This window comes from Trichoplusia ni, chromosome 13, assembly GCF_003590095.1.
Source record: "Trichoplusia ni isolate ovarian cell line Hi5 chromosome 13, tn1, whole genome shotgun sequence".
NCBI lineage: Eukaryota > Metazoa > Arthropoda > Insecta > Lepidoptera > Noctuidae > Trichoplusia > Trichoplusia ni.
The window spans coordinates 4,321,358-4,346,885 of record NC_039490.1 but is presented as its reverse complement, the minus strand read 5'-3'; the positions used below and the strand labels follow the sequence as shown (position 1 = coordinate 4,346,885).

Here is a 25,528-nt window from a genome sequence, read left to right as displayed (position 1 = left end):
ATCCCGTAAATTCATTTTTGATTGATTGCAGACGTAAAAACGAGACTTCAATACGTACAGCTAACGGGCATCTCAATTATCATCAGGCATCAGGCAATTGCGAAACGGTACAAATCATTTGTCAAAGAAGCGACCGTAAAAATACTTTCGCTAGATCACTTGGTACGGATTGTGATTTTCTAATGAATTATTTATGGTCGAAACGATTTGATGTGGCATCTTGGAAATAACGTAAAAGATTGCTATATTACATAATTATATAGAGATGTTCTTTTGTTTTTGCTGTGGAAATTTCTACAGCTTAGTATTGTGTTTGTTTTCTTCTATTGCAATGTTTATATTGATGATTTTATATTGGTTTCTAACCTTTTAAGTAATGAAACTAATACGATTATTAAGCAGATATTGAAGAGAAATCGTAATCGTTAATTAATTTATTCCAGTGCGATTTCCGTAATAGATTTTGTGGGAATTGATTACGACTTACCAATTTTTTCTACTTTTCATTTTTACGTTTTATACCAATTATGGTCACAGATACAGGCAATCTAAGGCACAAGCCTGCGTATAATAACTATGAAAAGAAGTAAAACGAAACAATTAAAATTTTCCACCCACTTAACTTCTATTTTAATGGAATCTTAACATGCATAAGAGGTACTGATAATAATTACAGTCGTTTGCCTTTTGTTTAATACTATGTTTTTAATAATCGTGACATCGTAACCGTTTTGCTTCGAAAATAATATTGTAATGGAGCGTTAAACTTGTTGTTTTGTTTTAGTTTCATTTTAAGAACATCATCAGCTACTAGCAGACCCTTTGTTAATTTTATTTTGTTCATATGAAAAATCCGTCTAAAGTTTTCTAAACTTTAAATTCATAATATTTAATAGTTTGACTCTATCACTCTAAGAGTGGATCACGATCAGAAGATGCATTCAGGCAATAAGTCAATAAAAGTTGATGCCGCCAACTTCATACCGGCTGAATTGCGATTCCTACAAAAGAATCATTCGAATAGTTCCAGTTGTTTAGGAGTTCAGCGAATAACACAAGTATAATCGAGTTATTTAAATAGTGACAATACAAAAATATAAGGTATGTTTAAAGACTTTACTGCCTTAAAAATGACACATCTACCAAATCGAAATCTCGGTTAGTAAATACTCATGCATTAAAAACTAATGGTCAAACTAATTAACAAGCTAAATCTGTTGACTGTAAACCAATATCTCTATCATTAAAAATAATAGATAGATAGATAAAATATTCCTTATTGCACACCACATAAATAATATCAATAATATAAACTAAGTCATTGCTACTGATTTTCAAGTGCAGATCGTTAGTTTTGGTAGTTTAAATATTAAAGTGTTTAGCAATCTTGACTTTTTTGTAGTGCGGATCTAAGGATGGTCAAAATATTTCAGGAACAGTGACAGGCTGCTAGACATCTGATGAAATTAAACCTAATCAGTTTATTGTGTACAAACAAAATTTGTATCACTATGTCCTGCTTGATAAGCATACACTGCTTGTGATAAAAAAAATAAGTCTCTCATTTTCTTTTGTTGTAGGTATATGTTAGCCAGAATAAGATTATTTTTTAAATGAAGGACGAATATAGTTTGATGATGACGATGATGACGTACACACAGAAATGTTATATTATCTAATATGACTTAAGAAAGTTATTCGACAAACAATTTCACTACAGATTTATTAATATTAAATGTTAAAAACTAAAACCAATTAAAAATCAACATAAACGAACATAAAAACCAAAGTTTCACTTTAGAAAAATGATTCTAACGAATGCAAAATTATGTTAATACAATCAAAATCATTATTATTAATAAAACTGATTTTTAAATCGATTCAGGTAGTAATCGAGATTATGTAACTCATTTGTAATCGATTTAAGTCAAGTTTTTGACGTAAACACGTAAGAATGTTTCTTTTGATTTTATTCTTGGAGAAAGTTTAGGATCATTTCCTGAATTTGAATATATTGACCAAACGAAAAGGCTAAAGATTATTTCAAATAACTTAAATTATACCTTCAAGGAATGATTAATGGTTATTTTATTTCTCATGCTGAACACAAAAAAAAACTAAAATAAAATGAAACAGCAGACAAAGAATTTATATATAAAACAAAAAGTACAACATTATCCCTTAAATACTCCTACCTCCATATTCATGTCAATTTCAGTCCAGCCAGCTTTAACTCAGCCAACAATACTTTCAAGGATAGACCAACCTGTAGCCTCAAAAACTAACTTTAAATCTTTTGTCCAAACCGAAAAACAAAAAACTACCGAATTTGTATCAAATCAAACCTTTCAAAATTTGATTCAAACAATTGACCATCTCCACTTCACACATATCTATAGAATCATATAACGCAGTAATAAACGGAGTAACAATAACTCCGTACCGAGTTTATTACTATCGTTATACAATACCATTAACTGACAATCAAACTGTGTTGTTACGTAAACTTAAGCATCGGTTGTTGACAAAATATGGCACTTAGTACTTTCACTCGGCTTGCCAGATGTCCGAACGGCTGTAAGTGGCACACCAGTGGAATTTGATAGCCACAGGTAACATGCTTCAATTCATGTGGTCAAGTTGTTTATGGATGCGGTATTGAAATGTGCTTCGGTAATGGATAAGATATATTATTGTATCATACGATATGTGTAAAGGATTTAATAAAGATTAGTAACGTGATGTCATATTGTGTGGTTGTAATGTTATTTATGCATATACCGCATCCGTCTTATATTTTTTCTTATTTTGACAAGTTTTGGTAACCTAATTTGTAAAAAGGTAGTGTTTATTTTTGTATTATTAATGAAACAAGTAGACGTAGCACCTAGTAGTGTCCAAAGAATTGAAAAAACTATACGATTTTGTTATTTTTCAAATTTCTAAAAGGTTTTCTCTCATTCGACGAAAAGGACATTCAGACGGAAAATTATTTTTCCCTTACTTAAATAAATCTAAGCATTTGTTTGAATTCTTAAATCAAAGCTTTTCAAATAATAGGTAATTATGTAGTACAGTAGAAAGAATCCGTCAGCCAGACAACCCACACAAAAAAGGCAAGATATGACGAACGTTATGCAAACATCTCGCAAAGAAAGTGTACTTCGTTATATGGGAATTTCGCTTTCTATATGACCAAGGTTATCTGAAAAAGGTTTGTGTCAAGAGCAGGGAAACCGAGACTAACCAGCCATAATCATGTAGAAAGTATAAGCTCTGCAAAAGCTTGGAGGTAAAGCTTAAAAGTTGGGAATGAATGGTGTAATAAAAAGCTATTGTGAATACAAAATAACGCCATATTGTATAAGTCCGTTAACTTAGCAACAAATGCACCAAAGTGGGTATCTAAAGGAATCCTAGGCTGCTAACAAAGTAAAAGTAATGATTACAACAAATTCTTCATACTGATTGTGACGTCTGAATAAAAATACTTTTTTTCATCCAGACCGCTAGAACCTCTTTGGTCGGTACAAAGTTCCTTCTTACTTCATTAATTTAACGTATTCAAGCTTATTTTTTGTTCAAAATACATCCCTATACCACATCAGTTATCAATCATCCTAACTTCATCGTTATGGAGATTTGAAGAACTAATGGACCGAAACACTCATTCCGAACATATAAAACCGCATCAGAGTATGTCGGTGTGAATACAACACGTGATTAGTTGCAAAGGAAAATGTAATCATTATACAAAATGACCGATTGTCACGAGACAAACGTGAGGAAACACTGAACACGTCTATGTTCAGTGATGCTGAGAATAATGATGAAGGCGATGACAATATTCTGAACGTCCATGGTACGGTGTAGAAAGCTGTTGCAAGTTCCGTTAATAATAAACAAAAAGAAAGTATTTGTCTTGTTTCCTTCTAGATCTTATCTGGAACCAGATAGCATCCGTCAAATGCAAATAAAATCAGATAATCTGATACTAGTTTGGTAACATGAACATTTTCATTTTTGGGATAGCTGTGTCAATCTTCTTCTTATCATTTGGCTATTGCACCTGGTGTCAGAGTCAGAGCCATGACAAATAATACATAAGCGCAATACAACATAATCTTCCAAGCAGCCTTCCGATATGAGTTTGTGAAGCTATGACTCAAAAAATTTAGTACCGATTTTAATTTGGTAGTGACATTTTAATTCCTATTACATCCATCCGTCCGTAGAATATCAAGTATTTTTATTGCCTTATCCCCAGTTTTGTAACATGTCAAGTATCATTATGCGTTAATGCCAGTAAGTTAAGCCTAAAATATTTGATGTAAATATATCGGAATGGTCAATTTGCCGTCAAACTGTTGCAGCGTCCGGTGATTAGAGGATTTGTTGGTAATTACTGGGTGTTTTATTAACCATATAATGTCATTAGGTAACTAATAATCTCAGCTGAAAAAAAGACGAGGAATTTTCGCAATGCAAATATTTCATGAAATGTGCAGAATATTTGTTACAGAACTATTAAGATGCTTCAAATTGAGCATATGAATGCTAAAAATTGAGTATTTCGCCAATTATTTTCATTAAGTGAGCAAATTCCAAGTAAGTTAATTAAGTTATAGTTATGTCGTAAATCAAAAATGCAGGTATTTAGCAACGCATATAAAGTTATCTTAAGAATTTGAAATAATATCTAGTGTCGAATTTATATTGTGAAGGAACACAACATTTTTGTAGTCTAAATTATTTTTTTGATAGAAAAGATTAAATTCAGTTCCCCTTTAATCATCGAACCGTCGAAAATGAGAGTCTCTGAAAAACACCGTATGACGAATAGTCACGAAAAATTTCTTGGGTTAAATAAAAAAGGTTGCAGATTGCAAGCAAAGAAACCGCTTTTGATATTTTTATTACTATACAACGTGTAATAAGATCAATGTCATGAGATATAAAAGCGGAGATTAGTCAAACAAATAATTGTTAATCAAAGTTTCACAGTTTCCGCGTGAGATACAGATAACATTGAATAATTATACAAAAGAATACAAGTTCAATTCCACATTGAAACAATGGCTCAGGTCCACGTTTTTCCAAACTCATTTGGATTGCCGGCGAAGAAAGTTCTCATAGAGAAAAAATATAGCAATCATGAGATCGGTACTTTTTACACACAATTTTCCAAGTCGTTTCCTACTCTCATTGATTTAACAACACAATGGTTATTCGTAGAAATATCTAGACTTCCTAAATCGGGTTCTTTATGAGAAAAACAAAGTTAGGAATTTGTTTCATTAATTTGACTTTCATTGTCTTTCTGTAGTTCCCGTTCCAATTAGGAAACAAAAAGATACAAGTAGTAGTAGATGTGTTAGTTTTCTCACTTCGGCATTAAAAACTTTTCATTGATGTTTTTTGAAAAGTATTGGAGCCACACAGAATTTAATAAATACACAAACTTTATCTGGTTTATTTTATTGTGAGTATCCCATTTCAGTGCACTACATAAAATAGAAAGTGCTAGTGGTTGATAATTATAATCATTATCCATAATTTAATTACATAGAACGAAGGAATGCAAAATATGACAGCGATGTTTTCAGTATCTGTAAAAAAAATACAATACGATACACTAGATCATCTTCAAAAGGTTTTTAATTCCAATCCAAACTGTATACTAGTTAAAGAGAAAATAATAAATAAAAAGAAAGCAAAATTTGATCTTGATATCATGGTTTAGAAAATCTCACCGCGGCCATGGACGTGACTCCAACATCCATCATACCAAGTGCCTTCACATGTATAGGCTCTTGAACGTTAACAAGGAATATACAGACAGTTTTCCTATTACTTGTATTCATACATTGCCACGGCACACTGTAAACTGCATCTCTCAATTTTTCACTCTGCAATAATATTGTCAGATTTACAAAAACAGAGATTTTGAAATACCCTATCTTCTGAAGTGCTTTATAACACCATTGAATAATTCTGAATTGTACTAGTTTTCTTCATCGATTTTAGCAAGTGATACATTATTTTCCCCTTATTCAAATGACCTGACTCGGAAGTCCAACGGTCATACCACACTCAGCTTTCTGATTTTCTGATTTAGAAGTATCGAATTTTTCACTACCTTAAGAATACATATCACGCGCTTTGGATTGAGCGTTAGTCAACTTGTGTCAGACTTCTAATGAGTGAAGCCCACCCATATTTGCCTCCCTTTCCCTGCCTGTGTACTGGAACAGAAACCCTTTCTTACTATCAAGGTGCCCAAGCAGAAGATTTGACGCCCTGAGTTATTTGTAAGATGAAGACTCACCGTACTTCCTATCAGCTCAAATATAACAGACAATTGTATTAACTGTTGATACAAAATCAGCGACAGAGGAGCGTAACGAATTAAAGCTTCTGGTGTCTGAAATGTAATAGTTGATTAAGAAAACGAGGTTACTAAAGGAAATTTTAAAATTGATCTATTTTAATCATTACTGACCATTTGTGAACATTCAAGTAGAAGTAAGCAGCCAGCCACTTGATGAAATAAGTAAGAAATGAATAGCATCGGTCCAAAAGCTTCTGACATTCTATCAGTATAGCTGAAAATGAAAACTCCTTTACTCATACTCGGTTACTCAAAACTTGACGTTAGTAACATTAACTGCAAGCTTAAAAATCGATAGATTCAAATCAACTCTCACATTATTGGCGCCTTTAAATTTCATCTCAGTTTAAAAATCAAGTTTCATCAAATTGAATTTCTGTCTATTAGTTACTTTTGACTTACTTAGTGATAAGTCGATGATAATCTATACATTCTTTCAATTTTTTAGAAACTTGTTCCTGTTCTTCATCTGAATACATTGCAGCAGTCAAAACATTATTTCCTTCAAATGTCACAGTCTCCGTTTTAGCCGGTAATGGAAACGATTCAAGATCATGTATTAAAATTTTAAAATGCCCCCAGAGGTGAAATATCATTAAAGATAGTAGCAAATCAAGCATGCATAATATAACTGAAGTTACATAGGATATAAACCTGTATGGAAGATATGAAAATATATTAGATAGGTGAAAATTCTTCAGGCTATAGTGCTGCTTTTAATCAGTGCCCATACTAAAGTTTAATACATCTCACAAGAAACCTCTTTTCGTTTTGGTTGCGTCGTTGCGATACAAACGATGAAATTCTGCGTTTAAAAGCTTGTAACTGAGTATATTATAAACTTGAAAGTTTTTAAGTATGGATGGGTGTTGTTTTCTCTTCCAAGCAAAAACTACTGAACTCATTTGGACGAAATTTGTTACACAGATAATTAAAACCTGGATTAACACAAATTCTATCCATACTTTACATTTCCGTGGCATCATGTAGGGAGGTGCCGCTAGCAACAGCTAGTATAATATATAAGTTATGAAATTACAGCCTTTAAATACGACTCTAGAAGCAGTCATAAATTAAAAATGTGAAGTACATTTTTTAAGATATCAATTAGCTTTTGCACATTCAGAATATTACCACTTACCAGTTAACAAGGCATATGGCAATGTAGGCGTCCCAATGCGTGTACGCATACTCAGGGAGATAGAAGTAAACGGAATGTTCGTAAGTCGAGTTTATCACTTTGTGATCGAAGTTCCCCGCAGCATAGTTTATCCACATAGGGATAACATTGAACAATATAAGGCCAATTGTCATCTGGCCACAGATGAATAGAGTGAAGTAGTGACAAATGAAATGGATTCGTTCATGAGTCTGCAATATTAATGGAGTTGGTTATTAGATTTTTCTGACAGGTCCCCGATACAAAAGAGTTTCAATTTAATTGAAATTTAAGTTTGTTTGAATACCTCGACAATATATTACCCATAAAGCTTACCTGACTGGCAAATTTAGAAACAGCTTTATAGTAAAACAAGTGCATTTTATCAAAAAACAACGAACCAACTTCTCTGTATTTTGTATCGCCAGGCAACGTGATAATTGTCCGTGACTGAAAAGTATAAATAAATAAATTTGAAAATCTCGTCCTTTTATAGCTACGAGTATCTCTCATTTGGGATTGATTCTCACCGTGTATTAATTCATCAAGAGAATACTGCAAAAGTTTGTGAGGATGTGCAATATCACAAACTTGTGTCGAGGTTTTAGTCTGTCCATTACGCCCAAATTATTAAACAGGTTTTTATGAAATTTGACATTCCTAAGATAGCCTAGAATTTCAGCTTGTACATAATTTCAATTCATTCACCTACATACCTTCTTGCAGAGACGGATTCCGAAATTAGACGGCAACAATTAGACTTTGAAACAAAAGTACCTTAAACTACTTTATATCGAATTGAATTGTTTTATCAATACGTACGATATTAACAATCGTCATGAAAAGCACGATGTAGGTATGTCCCAGTTCATAAAACGACAGCTTATCAAAATTTACTTTTACAAGCAAAAATATATTTATCCAGCAAACGATGAAAAACAGTAGCAACATGTAGTTTAGAAGACCAATGTATCTTGACCCTTCCTTTTGCACCGGCCATGCATTAATTGTGTCTAGAAGGCCGCGTAACATAGTTAGGTAACGATATTCTGCTGGTTTTTTGACGTCTCTGAAAGAATAGTTAGTTCATTAACATCCTAAATGTTAACGGCCTAACGACGGGCCTGTTGGTCTAGTGGTTAGCGACCCTGACTGCTATACCGGAGGTCGTGGGTTCGATTCCCGCCCAGGACAATTGTTGTGTGATGAGCATGATCATTTGTTCTGGTGTCTGGGTGTAATTTATCTATAATATGTATGTATTTAGAAATATATAAGTAAGTTTATCAGTTGTCTGGTAACCATAACACAAGCTCTGCTTAGTTTGGGATCAGATAACCGTGTGTGAGTTGTCCTAGGATATAGAATATAAATTCTAGATTTAATTACATGGGGTTGAATTTGTTTTTTTTTCGATTGCAATTTCGATTTTCCAGTTCAGCTCATTTAAATTTGTAGCTATAAATAGAGTATGCCGAGAATCTTAACTTGTCTACAGATCCAAGATTTAAATTGGCTGATATGAAAAATTGCGAATACTAAAGAAAATAAATGAAGAGCTTGATTTTTCTAAATGAGTATGACTTCAGATGCAATGCGTCAGCAATGAGATTTTTGGACTTTCTCCAGAAAGCCATTTTTCTTTATATACCCAAAATTGTTGATCACGAAGAGATTTAATTTATTATATTTATTCTGACAAGCTTACTCGGGTGTTCCTTTTGTCAAAGTGATTTTCTTGAAGCGATCCATTATAATAAATTATGTTTCACTGTGCATTAAAACACACTTATTAGAATATGAGCTTTTTCGTAACTAAAAGCGAGCATTGAGAATTACCTATTTTATAGGCTAGTAAGTAGCAATTTCTTTTCAATTAGTTTAATTATTGAATGCGCAAGAGTTAATTGGATTGGAGGTCATTTGGTTATTATTTTATTTAAAGTCATGTTTCTTGGTTTACTTGCGATTACTTTTTACTCACATTAATTTTAAAAGTCATTGGTTATGGTTCTCGGTTATTGCTGCTTAATTTATGTTTTCTTACCAAATAATAAGGCGCTAAGTGAATTAGAATAACTGGTTGTAACTTTTACCAAATGGAAATTGTTTTTCGTTACTTTTTGAACAGAAATACCAATTATGTTTAAATAACATGAGTCTTGTAAAAACAAAAGAGAAATAATTCTTCGTTGTCTTCCTTACAAATTTAAACCCATGTCCCTCAATTAGAAGCGAAACGAATTAAATGAATAAGCCTTAACTAACATATCTTAGCACAAATTAAAATAAATGATTACTTAACCTATATTAGTTGAGTAATTAAAATGATGACTGAGGAAAAAACCTGAGTATTCACACCTGTTACAAATCCTTGACCCTTACTAATAAGACTGCTCACTACAGTGCTATTTTAAAATTGACTAGCTGTTGCCCGCGACTTCGTCCCCGTGGGTATAAGATATAAGTTATGATTTATACCTGCCCTGTTTTTTCACATTTTCCATTGTACCTATCTTCGCTCCTATTAGTCGTATTGATATTTTTGTTTTCTTTAAGTCTTCCCGTAAACTTTATCCAAATTTTTGACTTGTGCTTAAAATGCATAGGTACGAGGGCTTTGGCAAACAGTGCGTGCACAATATTGCAACCAGACAAAAAATTAAAAAGCTTAATAAACTGTCGAAATGTAAATAACAATAACTTAATTTGAAAAGTAATTTACATTTAACAAACAATTCAATAATGTATGTCTTAATAGCATTGTCGCTACATATACCAAGCCACACATTTAATGTAACAGCTTACACTAATATCGTTCTTATCACAGCAGCCTAAAGTACATATTCGTAAATCTTTGTTATTGTTTGACTGTATTTGTTACAAACCTTGAAATACCTACACAGATAATTTCAATTACATGACCGTTATTTGTGTAATAATAATTATTACTTGTCAATCTTGTTATAACGTAACTTAGATATTAGTTTGAGGACACGATTTAATCAAATAATTTATTATGAAATGAAGTCGGGTGTATTACAAAGCTTTTGCGCGTAATTCCACCCACTCGTATATTAGTTGTTGCGATAGCCTAGTGGTAAGACCGAAGGACTGCCAAGTCATAGGTCTCGAGTTCGATCCTAAACACACATAATTTTTTTTGGATTTTGTTTGCGTTTTAGAAATTAAAATCACAGCTTCCGTATTTTGAAAGGTGGGGGGCACCTACCTGGGGGGTTCCGATCGTGTCAGATTCCATCCAAACGGGCTGTGAGAGTAAGCGTACATTATATCAATTTTATTTGTTTTTCTGCAGCTAAATGTACTGATTATAAATAACCAGATATTTTCGTGATACTTTGATATAAGAAACTACTACTTTACTTTTCTAATCAGGAAATCTACTTAAACACAGACCCGCTTGTCTCACGTCAATCAGAGGAAATATGTCATTACCACCGATAGGCCTACATATAACCTGTTCTAGAAACCTACCATAACTTCATAAAATATCACTGTGACAGGCGAGGAAACAAGACAGCACACTACAAGGCATATATCGGCATCTCTCTTCCACAACTGCAATAGTTTTGCCTCAAGTGATTTGTAGAGTGTCGTTTCTGACTTTGTGAAGTAGACATGACATCGTACTTACGTTATGTTTATCTTAGCGTGTTAACCTGATTACTGTTTATGTCAACATAGCTGATCAAATTCTTTCACGGTAAACGCAAATTGCATAGCTGTCTTGGTGGAAGGTTGTTTTATAAACTAGAACTCTTTGATAAGTAGCCTAGCGAAGGCTGTCGATAAAAAATGGTAAATTGAATTTTAAAAAATCTGGAAAGAGAAGAACATCGCTTTATTTAACCGGGCTGTATTTTGTAAATACCACCCTGTCACCATAGGCAGGGGAAAAAAGAGAAAAAGAGAGCAGAGAAAGAAGGGGCTCAAAATCATTTTCATTGTCGTCGTTTCCATTGAAAATAGTATTACATCCCCGCGCTCGAGTACAATTCCAATGTGCCCGAATTTTTTCATCATAATTAAACAACACATTATTAATTAAACATCTATTACAGCAAGTTAACGGATGTCCATTTAATTGAACATGAGCAACAATACATATTATTAGTGTTATGATATTCAAATGGCTTTGGCCTTTAGTATTACCGATCCCGACATTTAGATGGATCTCAAAAGTCACGCTGTCAAGGCCGGCGATGCGCACGCGACGGTACCTCGACGAGCCGCATTTTTTAGTTTTTATTCGCCGTATTCGAACTGGCTGTTTCAAGGTATTGCTAATGAGACTTTTAGAATAATATCTATGTTTATTCATTTATTGTTGTATAGGAATATGGTTTTGTTTTTAACGATTTTATGAATATAGCTTCCCATTGCTGCCTTTGGTTCGGATTTGATCATGTTTGCCTTATAACTGACATTTATTTATACTCTTCATTTAGACACTACTTTATTTAATATTAATTCGAATTTGAAATAAAACTTAGTCATAAATAGTAGCCTACTACAATAATTACGATAAAAATAAGATTGGGACAGCTCTACATATCCAAAAGAAAAGACAAGACAATGGCTAGGATTTTTTCCCCCTAGAACAAGATTTGGGACTACTCTTTGAAGTTTAGTTATAATTGACATGAATGTGAGCGAGTGGTGAGAATAAAATGAGTTCAAAACCATGACGTCAGAGGAACGTAATAATAATGGATTTATTGACAGGGGTCGCTCATTGTGTTTATGGCTGAGTAGATTATTTCCTAAGCCTGCGTAAAGCTTCACAAAAAACTAAACTCAGGTAAACTCATCTATCCTTGTCTGTCGCAAGTATTTGGACGAGATAGGGATCGTTTGTGATATTTTTGAAGCGTATTCTATCGTAAAACGTATTTTGTATGTCTACATTGTTATTGACATGGCACAAAAAAGCGAAATAAGTTTATGTGATAGAACATCAGTAACAAAGATTATTAAATGACTATAAATATAGATTAGTATTAAATGACAAATACTGTGGGCTTGGCAGCGTTTTCTGAGTATTAAATAACTAGCTGTTGCCCGCGACTTCGTCCCCGTGGGTAGAAGATATAAGTTATGATTTAGATATAACTGCCCGGTTTTTTTCACATTTTCCATTGTATCTTAGCTCCTATTAGTCGCAGCGTGATAGTTTATAGCCTAAAGCCTTCCTCGATGAATGGTCTATTGAACACAAAAATAATTTTTCAATTTGGACCAGTTGTTCCTAAGATTAGCGCGTTCAAACAAACAAACAAACAAACTCTTCAGCTTTATATATTAGTATAGATATAGATAGGAACTGTAAACTTTTTAAACTACCTATTTTGTAAAATGTTTCTACTCTAAACATGACAAACGAATAAAATTTTTGAAAATGATACAAAGAAAGAAGAAGTACCAAATAAATAATTGAAAGTCAAGTTCTAATTGAAGTCTTTACTTCAGACGGTAAACAGTCAACTGATTAACGTCTCAAAACAAAATTTCTAATAAATATTCTATAATTAAATACAAGTATCGTCATATACCTTGACACGGGACTTTCGAAGCGATATCAATGTCCAAATAGATTGACAAGACTGCCTTCCATATTAGTACAAGTTTCCATCTTGATCGCAACTGGCTTGACGCCTGATAACATGTTATTTATTTATTTAATAGTTTATGTTTACACAATTTCATAAATCATTGGGAAAACTACTAATGTAAATACGTCTTTAAAATGTCTCAGAAACTCGAAGCTAATCTAGCAATTCATTGTTTTCGATTTTTTTGGTTTATAATAAAATAAGATTAATTTTATGGCAAAATTTTAGTTTAGTTTTAGGCCTGAGCAGTTATTTATTTATTTAATTACAACGGATTAACGGACGGATTTAAATACATGAGGTGAATATCTATGTTGCTCTCTTTGAAAACACAAAAAATCGAACCAATCAAATTATACTATTTTCTAAAACGGAAGGATTGAGTAACAATTCCTATATACATATCTATATAAGCCCTATCAAAAATCTAAAATATTTTTGTAATACATTATTATTTATTATGACTTAAAATCGATCAATAGGTGAAACGACCGCATTGAACAAAAAAATCATCTATGCTAATTAAAATAAGGTAATTCAAATGATTCTTGTGTTTGAGAAATATAGAAATTATACAAGATTTACAGGTACGGACAACAAAACACGTCTGTCTGTTTATCGAATACCTGTTTATGTATATTTGTGTTTTTCCATTCGAACACACAACGACCTTTGCACGCGAGATTTTTTTGCTGTTTAATGTCAACAATCAATCGTCGATGTAAACTGGACTTTATTGTAACACTATTAGATTTGAAAGTCGAGTGTTAAGCTGTGAATTATTTTTTTTAGGGTAAGGTTAGCATGGACCTTTTAGTTTTTGTAATTGTTTTGTACTATAACTCACTGAGTCACTGCAATTTAAATGTATTTCAAAATGCTAACATAATATTTTTAATTAATTTTCGTATTATAAATTCCTTAAAAAGAGCAACTTTCATTTTTTTTCTAGTACACTTAGGTAATTAATCTGTCACTGAGTCAACAGACCATGTACCAACAATATTTATTCGTTTTTTATATTAAATAAAAAGTTCAATAAAAGATATATCTTTCATAATATTTTTAATAGAAAACAAGTCCGCCATAACTTGGATGTGCCTTGAAAGCGTGCTTCGGTTGTATTCGACTCACGCGCCGGCTTTCATCGACAGTGACCGACTTGTGCGCGTGTGTGCGTGCGTTTGCTTGTGTGCGCTGTGCGCACGCGCAGCCAGCAAGGTGTGAGACGGAAACGGTAGACAAGTGATAATGTTGTGGTAGATCTAATTGTTGATAATACTGATATATTTATGTAGGAGAGTTTGTATCTTGGAAGTTTACCTTGTGACCTATTTAGTATGTATTACATAATTATTTTTTAAGTTGCTATTAAGCGAGTTCTAGATATTGGAAAAAGAAACTGAAATATACAGACAGAACTCTGAAGTGTAAATGAAATTTAGTGGGAATTGCATAAATTAAAGAAAGTTTTTTGGTTAGCTTAGAAATTGTAATTAAACAGAGTTTGAATCGATATTCAGTTTTTTCACTATCTTTTAGTATATGCTTTAAATGAATGCACAATTCGTACACACACATGCACATTAGCGTGATTTTATTTTAATTTCTAGCCGTTAAAATATTAGAATTTTAAAATAGAGCTTTGAAAAGGTAATAAAAAGGCCCCTTGTCACAAGCAAGCTCATCTATTCTATTATGTATGGTTTGTAAAGGACCGGATACACTGGCTTCCTGTGCATGTATGACCACTAACCATTTCTTAACGTTAGATGTCAAAAAAAAAAGAAGGATGACTCACATTTCTAAGGATGTCAGTTGGTCGGTGTAGTTTGTTTTTTTTTTTAACTTTTATTGGTAAAGGTTTTTGTTAGTTGCATGTTATGCTGTCTTCAACCTGCCACTGGTGTTTTTTTTGTTGATGTTTTGCGGGAGTATAGTGCTAACCACTATACTATCGTGATAAGCATTGGTACGTTTTGGTTATAACATTATTGTCATTCGTTTTAATAATAATAATAATAATAATAATCTTTATTTCAGAACAATGTCCATACATAATTACAAAATAATAAGATTTATAGTAAAATTTGTGCGCGTATAAATGCTTTCAGGATGTCTGAGTCCTGCTTTTCCGCAATAACCTGCAGGATGCTGTTGGTGCTGCTCCTGACCCTGCTCAGTAGTGATACGAGCCGCTTGCGTATTACCGCGTGGAAGCCGTCTACCCTGGCTTCCGCAAACATACCGGAGGCACTGCAAAAACGGGGCAACCCCAACAACATCCTAAACCCGTTGTTATATTGGACACGTAAGGCATTGAGCGTCCTCTGCGTATATCTGAACCACAGGCTGCACGTGTAGAAAGTCTGACAGTAGGCTTTAAATAGAGTGACTTTAACTTGTTTACTACAACGCACAAACCTGCGGGCCAGCATATTACTTCTAACCGCCAATGCCCTACGTTCCCGTTCTATGTCAACCTGGTCCTCAAGGTCCTCTGTAACGTAATGTCCAAGATATTTAAACTTTTCTACCCGCTTTAGTTCAATGCCATTTAGCTTTATTGCGGGCACATTCAATGTACATTTACCGGGGGCCTTGAAAACCATGTACTCGCTCTTCTTAGCATTGTACATCAATCCATGCTGAATGCTATATGTTTCACATATTGCAAGCAACTGCCTCATTGCACTTACAGTTGGGGTCAGCAGCACCATGTCGTCTGCGTAACTAAAGTTGTTCATACAAATGTTGTCAATCCAGCATCCCACTCGTGTGCTGCTGAGCCCAACTATAAGCTCATTCACGTACAAGTTGAAGAGCCTAGGAGAACTCAAACCACCTTGTCTCACCCGCACTCCAACCTGTACGTGTCCGAGAAGGCATTTGCCCACCTTACATAATTATTCTGGTTTTGGTACCAGAAATGAAAAATCCGTTGTACCTGTGTAGGCACGCGGGTTTTCTTGAGTTTCTCCCATAACAAGTCATACGACACAAGGTCAAATGCCTTGGAGAGGTCAAGAAAGCATGCATACACAGGTGTACTTCTTTCCGTGTAGTATTGGACAGTGTGCTTCAGACTCAGAATTGCGCTTTCAGTGGAAAGTCCCGCGCGAAAACCAAACTGAGCATCATGAATATTAATATTTTTATCAAGTTCTGAGTCGAGCACACTGTCCAACACCTTGGCCACAATTGTAGCCAAGGAAATCGGTCGGTAATTGTTCTTATCAGACAAATCTCCAGTTTTATTTTTAACTATTGGTACTACGATGGTTTTCATAAGGTCTATAGGCAAGTACGAGTGATTCAGACATAAGGTAAAGAACATTGCCAGCACACGCGGTAAATGAACACCAGCGTATTTTAGATGCTCGATACTGAGTCCATCATGACCCGGTGACTTGCCCCTAGACATGCTACTCACAATTTGTCGAACTTGTTTAGCAGACACCCTATACAATTCACCGGTCATGGTGGACCCAGGATCTGCAGACGAAGAACCCAGTGGAGACTTAGTGGTAAAATGTTCTCTAAACAGTTCAGCTATATCTCTGCTATCACTCGCACTTCCCACGCTCACTGGAAGGCCAGTCTTATGATTTAAACTGTTGGTTGCTTTCCAAAAATCACTAAAGTTTTTAGAAGCACGACATTCCGAAATAATTTCCATTTTTATCTGTTCTTTGTTATTGTGACACCACTTTAATCTATTTTTAAATAATTTGCGACTTTCACACATTTCTTCATATATAGTACCGGATTGTGGCCTATCCTGAGAAACCCAGTATAAAAATTTACTCCTAGCTTCCCTGTGAGCTTCACATACATGCTTATTCCATCCTATTACATGTTTTTTCTTACGCGAGTGAGATTTAGTTTCACAAGTGTTAATGGCTGAGTCTGTTAATGCTATTATTATATCCTTATATAGTTTATCTAGACAATTTCTATGTTCCTTACAATTACAAATATCATAACTACATTCTCTTAATTCAACAGGAAAATCTATTAATTTCAGTTTACTATTGCACAATTTGGTATAGCTTTTTATTTGTTCTTTAGTTCTATAGCCCCAAACAGCTTTATTTTTTATATTTTTATTATAATTACTATTTTTACATATAATTGCACTTAATTCACACTCAATGACTAGGGGCAAATGATCAGACCAAAACGTGTCATAATTAATAAATACATTCTTAATAGTTTGTTTGGCAGAATGACTAGTAACACAGTGATCGAGCCACCTCACACACCCGTGAGCCTCGCTTATAAATGTATAATTACTTAATACACTTCCTAACACATCTATATCCACACAGGACCATTGTTGGTCCATACATAAATTAATTAGCTCGTTACCGAACAGTTCTCCCGGATGAGCATTAAAATCTCCTAGTACGTAAATAGATTCTATAGCGTAATGATCAACTATCGCACATACCTCGCCAAAACATGTCGTAAACTCCTCCAAATTGTCTATTCCATTTGTCGGCATGTAAACACTAAACACAAGAAATGCGCGGTCTTTCATAGACACTTTTATTGCACTGATACGCGGATTATTGCACTCGATAACAGTCACCTCTTTGAACACACTTTTACGCCACAGTATTGCCACGCCACCGTAAGGTCTTCCTTTCAAAACACCGTTTGAAATATCCACTGCTGACGTGCCCGTGTATGCGAACTCCTGGTCAACAGTGCCCAGTATCGGTATGTCATAGGGAAGTAGCCAGGTCTCTTGTAAGGCTATGATATCCGCCGACTGACACAATTTTCTGACACAATCAATTGATCTTTTTATCGACTTACAGTTAAAACTGACAAATTTAAATAAAGTAGTTGTTGCAGTTGTATTTGTTTGTATACCCATTATTAATTGTTTTGTATCACATCACTATTCACAACATTGTTTTCGGCCTTCTTAGTTTTATTAAAGTAAACAAAGCGCCTAAAAGACACACCTTCTGGCCACAGACTATCATCTAAAAACATTGCGAGCTTGTGGTGTGGTACAAAGATTTTAAATGCATTATAATTTCTTTCCTTTTGCATTATAATTTTCTTTATTGTTACTGCAGTTTGAGTCTTTGACAGAATGTAGTCAGCAATGTCGCTGTCAGTAACTTCTTTAGCTACACGGGATATAAATAATGGAATATTTATTTCCGCAGCTTTAAATTTCATATCCACATCCGAAGCCGCTTTTCCTCTACTTCCTGCAAACTTGTACTTTGGCTTCTTTTTTTGTACAATTGTCCATCCATTCTTCTCTTCTTTATCTGGTTGTATTTTCTCGCTTCCGCTTATCGCTTGTGATATAGACCGCGCCGTCTCCGGTACGACACTCGGGCGCTCAGGATTCGCGCGCTTGCGTTGCACCTGTGTCGAAACCGCGGTTGAGGCCTCCACGCGCGTGCTTGTATGTGAGAGAGCGAGAGACCGATTGATGCATTCCGCGTATGACAGGGACGGAGTATCATCGCTTTGCTCGCGACAACCCGCCAACGACTGCGTCATCGCTATGTTTTGCTTTTCTGTATTGTGAGGTAGATCAGTTATTGTACAATCCAATGTTTGGTGTTTGGACTGCTCAATATGTAATTTTAAATCATCTAACTGTTTGTTAGTCACGTAGGAATCCTTAATAATCTTTAGTTCGTTTTGCAACAACAAAATATCCTTCAGAAGTTTACTTGCATCCAGATGATCAAACGATATTGGTGGTAATTTATGTAGTTCCCGAGCAACAAATATGGGTACTAATTCCGGATCTGTTTCTTTAAATAATGTAATTATATCAGCAAGATCCCTCTGTGATTTTCCTTCTCTCTTACGCGAAATTTTACGTCTTGTAGTAGTGATCGAATCGAAAAGCAAGTTTTTAGCCGCTTCAATCTCCTCTTCAGAAAAACTTGTGACACACAATCTCATTAAGCTTTCCTCATCCATAACATCCATTTTGTTCTGGACATAGGCTAACACCTCACATATCACAATGTTACAGTTATTGCACTTAATTACTTTCGAGTTCGACGTCATTTTTCTAGCACCGTAGGTGAATGACGCGACCGCACCTCACGCGTACCCGCGGGTCACTGATATATTCATAATGACCGGGTACGCGTGAGGTGCGGTCGCGTCATTCACCTACGGTGCTAGAAAAATGACGTCGAACTCGAAAGTAATTAAGTGCAATAACTGTAACATTGTGATATGTGAGGTGTTAGCCTATGTCCAGAACAAAATGGATGTTATGGATGAGGAAAGCTTAATGAGATTGTGTGTCACAAGTTTTTCTGAAGAGGAGATTGAAGCGGCTAAAAACTTGCTTTTCGATTCGATCACTACTACAAGACGTAAAATTTCGCGTAAGAGAGAAGGAAAATCACAGAGGGATCTTGCTGATATAATTACATTATTTAAAGAAACAGATCCGGAATTAGTACCCATATTTGTTGCTCGGGAACTACATAAATTACCACCAATATCGTTTGATCATCTGGATGCAAGTAAACTTCTGAAGGATATTTTGTTGTTGCAAAACGAACTAAAGATTATTAAGGATTCCTACGTGACTAACAAACAGTTAGATGATTTAAAATTACATATTGAGCAGTCCAAACACCAAACATTGGATTGTACAATAACTGATCTACCTCACAATACAGAAAAGCAAAACATAGCGATGACGCAGTCGTTGGCGGGTTGTCGCGAGCAAAGCGATGATACTCCGTCCCTGTCATACGCGGAATGCATCAATCGGTCTCTCGCTCTCTCACATACAAGCACGCGCGTGGAGGCCTCAACCGCGGTTTCGACACAGGTGCAACGCAAGCGCGCGAATCCTGAGCGCCCGAGTGTCGTACCGGAGACGGCGCGGTCTATATCACAAGCGATAAGCGGAAGCGAGAAAATACAACCAGATAAAGAAGAGAAGAATGGATGGACAATTGTACAAAAAAGAAGCCAAAGTACAAGTTTGCAGGAAGTAGAGGAAAAGCGGCTTCGGATGTGGATATGAAATTTAAAGCTGCGGAAATAAATATTCCATTATTTATATCCCGTGTAGCTAAAGAAGTTACTGACAGCGACATTGCTGACTACATTCTGTCAAAGACTCAAACTGCAGTAACAATAAAGAAAATTATAATGCAAAAGGAAAGAAATTATAATGCATTTAAAATCTTTGTACCACACCACAAGCTCGCAATGTTTTTAGATGATAGTCTGTGGCCAGAAGGTGTGTCTTTTAGGCGCTTTGTTTACTTAATAAAACTAAGAAGGCCGAAAACAATGTTGTGAATAGTGATGTGATACAAAACAATTAATAATGGGTATACAAACAAATACAACTGCAACAACTACTTTATTTAAATTTGTCAGTTTTAACTGTAAGTCGATAAAAAGATCAATTGATTGTGTCAGAAAATTGTGTCAGTCGGCGGATATCATAGCCTTACAAGAGACCTGGCTACTTCCCTATGACATACCGATACTGGGCACTGTTGACCAGGAGTTCGCATACACGGGCACGTCAGCAGTGGATATTTCAAACGGTGTTTTGAAAGGAAGACCTTACGGTGGCGTGGCAATACTGTGGCGTAAAAGTGTGTTCAAAGAGGTGACTGTTATCGAGTGCAATAATCCGCGTATCAGTGCAATAAAAGTGTCTATGAAAGACCGCGCATTTCTTGTGTTTAGTGTTTACATGCCGACAAATGGAATAGACAATTTGGAGGAGTTTACGACATGTTTTGGCGAGGTATGTGCGATAGTTGATCATTACGCTATAGAATCTATTTACGTACTAGGAGATTTTAATGCTCATCCGGGAGAACTGTTCGGTAACGAGCTAATTAATTATGTATGGACCAACAATGGTCCTGTGTGGATATAGATGTGTTAGGAAGTGTATTAAGTAATTATACATTTATAAGCGAGGCTCACGGGTGTGTGAGGTGGCTCGATCACTGTGTTACTAGTCATTCTGCCAAACAAACTATTAAGAATGTATTTATTAATTATGACACGTTTTGGTCTGATCATTTGCCCCTAGTCATTGAGTGTGAATTAAGTGCAATTATATGTAAAAATAGTAATTATAATAAAAATATAAAAATAAAGCTGTTTGGGGCTATAGAACTAAAGAACAAATAAAAAGCTATACCAAATTGTGCAATAGTAAACTGAAATTAATAGATTTTCCTGTTGAATTAAGAGAATGTAGTTATGATATTTGTATTGTAAGGAACATAGAATTGTCTAGATAAACTATATAAGGATATAATAATAGCATTAACAGACTCAGCCATTACACTTGTGAAACTAAATCTCACTCGCGTAAGAAAAAACATGTAATAGGATGGATAAGCATGTATGTGAAGCTCACAGGGAAGCTAGGAGTAAATTTTTTATACTGGGTTTCTCAGGATAGGCCACAATCCGGTACTATATATGAAGAAATGTGTGAAAGTCGCAAATTATTTAAAAATAGATTTAAAGTGGTGTCACAATAACAAAGAACAGATAAAAATGGAAATTATTTCGGAATGTCGTGCTTCTAAAAACTTTAGTGATTTTGGAAAGCAACCAACAGTTTAAATCATAAGACTGGCCTTCCAGTGAGCGTGGGAAGTGCGAGTGATAGCAGAGATATAGCTGAACTGTTTAGAGAACATTTTACCACTAAGTCTCCACTGGGTTCTTCGTCTGCAGATCCTGGGTCCACCATGACCGGTGAATTGTATAGGGTGTCTGCTAAACAAGTTCGACAAATTGTGAGTAGCATGTCTAGGGGCAAGTCACCGGGTCATGATGGACTCAGTATCGAGCATCTAAAATACGCTGGTGTTCATTTACCGCGTGTGCTGGCAATGTTCTTTACCTTATGTCTGAATCACTCGTACTTGCCTATAGACCTTATGAAAACCATCGTAGTACCAAATAGTTAAAAATAAAACTGGAGATTTGTCTGATAAGAACAATTACCGACCGATTTCCTTGGGCTACAATTGTGGCCAAGGTGTTGGACCAGTGTGCTCGACTCAGAACTTGATAAAAATATTAATATTCATGATGCTCAGTTTGGTTTTCGCGCGGGACTTTCCCACTGAAAGCGCAATTCTGAGTCTGAAGCACACTGTCCAATACTACACGGAAAGAAGTACACCTGTGTATGCATGCTTTCTTGACCTCTCCAAGGCATTTGACCTTGTGTCGTATGACTTGTTATGGGAGAAACTCAAGAAAACCCGCGTGCCTACACAGGTACAACGGATTTTTCATTTCTGGTACCAAAACCAGAATAATTATGTAAGGTGGGCAAATGCCTTCTCGGACACGTACAGGTTGAGTGCGGGGTGAGACAAGGTGGTTTGAGTTCTCCTAGGCTCTTCAACTTGTACGTGAATGAGCTTATAGTTGGGCTCAGCAGCACACGAGTGGGATGCTGGATTGACAACATTTGTATGAACAACTTTAGTTACGCAGACGACATGGTGCTGCTGACCCCAACTGTAAGTGCAATGAGGCAGTTGCTTGCAATATGTGAAACATATAGCATTCAGCATGGATTGATGTACAATGCTAAGAAGAGCGAGTACATGGTTTTCAAGGCCCCCCGGTAAATGTACATTGAATGTGCCCGCAATAAGCTAAATGGCATTGAACTAAAGCGGGTAGAAAAGTTTAAATATCTTGGACATTACGTTACAGAGGACCTTGAGGACCAGGTTGACATAGAACGGGAACGTAGGGCATTGGCGGTTAGAAGTAATATGCTGGCCCGCAGGTTTGTGCGTTGTAGTAAACAAGTTAAAGTCACTCTATTTAAAGCCTACTGTCAGACTTTCTACACGTGCAGCCTGTGGTTCAGATATACGCAGAGGACGCTCAATGCCTTACGTGTCCAATATAACAACGGGTTTAGGATGTTGTTGGGGTTGCCCCGTTTTTGCAGTGCCTCCGGTATGTTTGCGGAAGCCAGGGTAGACGGCTTCCACGCGGTAATACGCAAGCGGCTCGTATCACTACTGAGCAGGGTCAGGAGCAGCACCAACAGCATCCTGCAGGTTATTGCGGAAAAGCAGGACTCAGACATCCTGAAAGCATTTATACGCGCACAAATTTTACTATAAATCTTATTATTTTGTAATTATGTATGGACATTGTTCTGAAATAAAGATTATTATTATTATTATTATATGTAAAAGTTAAGTCACGATTACAATTTGGATCATCTTTTCTCGTTCAGACTGATAACCTAATAATATCTCTGACACAATATCGTAGTCAGGTGAAATAGTTTATTACTGAGTGTCCTTGTACGTAACACTGGTGACAAGATTCGCCTATGATGTAGTTCTAATGTTATCTCAACACGTTGCCAATCTTTTGATTGACTTATAGTACAATACGACAAATGTAACTTGCCGCTTCGGAATAAAAATAAAAGATTGTTGAAACGAGATCGAAATATATATACTTATTGTATTAGACAGAGACGGCGTTATTCTGTAGCTCTATCCGACGTCCAAGTTATATTGCGGCATTGTACTATTGATACCATGTAGGTAACTACTTTATTGTGCATAGTCATTTAAAATAGTGACGTAATCGCATTACCTGGCTGATACAAAGACGACCTGTCTAGCTTCATCTTTATATCTAAAAACTTAAGACCTGTTTCATAAATCTGTACTATTCATTGAATGTCAATGTAGAGCTTTAACTTGGAGGCATTTTAACTTTAACTACTGTTAAATTACCGTTACAATATTCACAACAATAGATACTTCTCACGAATAATAACTAATTGTTATTTGCTCAGCGCGGGCAGCCATAGCGCGAGCGCCCGCGCCGACGCGCTGTACGGTGCGCAGGCGCCGAGCTCACGCGCATCAGTCGCGCGCTTTCACGACACTTTCACGAATTTAGCATTCGGCGATGAGCCTCCATTTATTACTTAACGTTCTTGACACATATCTCTATAATATATATCAACTTAGGCCCTGTTAGCGTGCTACTTGTAAATTAATGAGGCGAGAGAGAAAACTTACAATGTCACTGTCACTGGACTGTCGTTTTTAGTCGTTATTTTTAGATTTGAACTGGTATTTTGTTTATGTTATTAGACCCCAGGGGGCTTAGACAAAGTAACATCGCTTTGTAGCGAAACGATACCGAATTTCGACATCGTCTGTGAGATAACGACAATCATTTCCTAGCCAATGTAACTCTGTTGTCGTGATCGTTGTGACGAATCGAACATTCGTTAAAAACAGAAATATTGTTTATGGTATCGAACATTTTGCTGTCACCGTTGTCCGCGCAGTTTCATTTTACATAAACAGTTTCAATGAAGTTTGTTAACCATGCAGTTTTATATTATGATTAGATTTGTTTGATTATAAGATTTATGTGATAGGATAAGAATAATATTCTTTTCTATTAAAAAAATGTAATGTGTGTGTGTACTAGTGCACAAAGGTAAAAAGTGAAACTTCTTTATGACCTTATTTTTCGAAAAAATATTTAAGTAGCTACCAACTATATCAACTCGATATAAATTGGTTAAATAAAGTTAAATTAGAGAACGTTTACCAAAAGGCTTTTATTATTCATAGACATGAGTACAAATAATGCAAATTTAATAATATAAAAAATAAATTTTATCTTATTTTATTGAGTATTAAATATTTTAGAAAAATAAATACCACAATCATACCCAAGTATTAGAAAAAGAGATTTAATTACTTACTTTTTTTTAGAAATAAATAATTAATATAAATATTTAATATATTACTATCGAAACGATCCGACAAGATCCACCTCCCAACGCAATAATAATCTGAAAAAACGATTGAACCTTCTTTCAAAAAATAAAAATGACGGCTCGACTCCGTTTGCAAGAAAAAACTTATATATACGTAAACACTTCACATCTAAAATCAGCTGTTCAATGAAATCCGGCCATCTTGTATGGATAACTACAACGTTTGAACGTTCGTTTCGTTATCTTTTTTGTCGATCACGATCGCGACAATAACGAACACCGAAAGTGCTGCTTGTCTACGCATTTGTATGGAACAAACGCGATGACGATTCGTTTCGTTATGATTTCGTTATGAATTATTACATTGTCTACCAACTTGCGATAACGATGACGATTGACCACGTGATTTAACGCGGCTTATGTCAATCCCATACAGTTGAGTCTTGTCGAACTTCGTTATCGTTTTTAAATTGTTACTTTGTCTAAGCCCCCCTTGTCCGATATTATGACTATAGAATATATTTAGTTAGTTGAGAATGTAGCTGTCATTAAGT

The 25,528-nt window shown here is 35.2% G+C and overlaps 2 protein-coding genes across 3 annotated transcripts in view; both read right to left on the bottom strand.

Annotated features, from left to right (window-relative positions):
• LOC113500375 (glutaredoxin domain-containing cysteine-rich protein CG31559-like) overlaps positions 1–25,528 on the bottom strand; it is a 107,895-nt gene that overhangs the window by 55,570 nt on the left and 26,797 nt on the right. The window lies entirely within an intron of this gene.
• On the bottom strand, positions 5,671–8,708 carry LOC113500376. Of its 2 annotated transcripts, none has more exons than XM_026881151.1 (7): positions 8,373–8,708; positions 7,887–8,000; positions 7,533–7,762; positions 6,794–7,045; positions 6,503–6,605; positions 6,329–6,424; positions 5,671–5,909 (listed from the first exon to the last, which is right to left on the bottom strand). In XM_026881151.1, exons 1-7 carry the CDS (start codon positions 8,580–8,582, stop codon positions 5,733–5,735), a joined length of 1,182 nt encoding a protein of 393 aa, XP_026736952.1. In that variant the 5' UTR covers positions 8,583–8,708; the 3' UTR covers positions 5,671–5,732. The 2 variants fall into 2 exon arrangements, with proteins under 2 accessions (XP_026736952.1, XP_026736951.1); XM_026881150.1 differs by having other exon boundaries at positions 5,860–6,245.

What these genes read in the sequence shown, in the direction of transcription:
- LOC113500376 (XM_026881151.1), bottom strand. Translation starts at nt 8,582, where the DNA reads ATGTTACGCGGCCTTCTAGACACAATTAATGCATGGCCGGTGCAAAAG. An exon ending in GCCATATGCCTTGTTAACTG is followed by an intron (nt 7,046 to 7,532) that starts GTAAGTGGTAAT and finishes TCTTCCATACAG; the next exon opens with GTTTATATCCTATGTAACTT. An exon ending in TACTTGAATGTTCACAAATG is followed by an intron (nt 6,425 to 6,502) that starts GTCAGTAATGAT and finishes ATTACATTTCAG; the next exon opens with ACACCAGAAGCTTTAATTCG.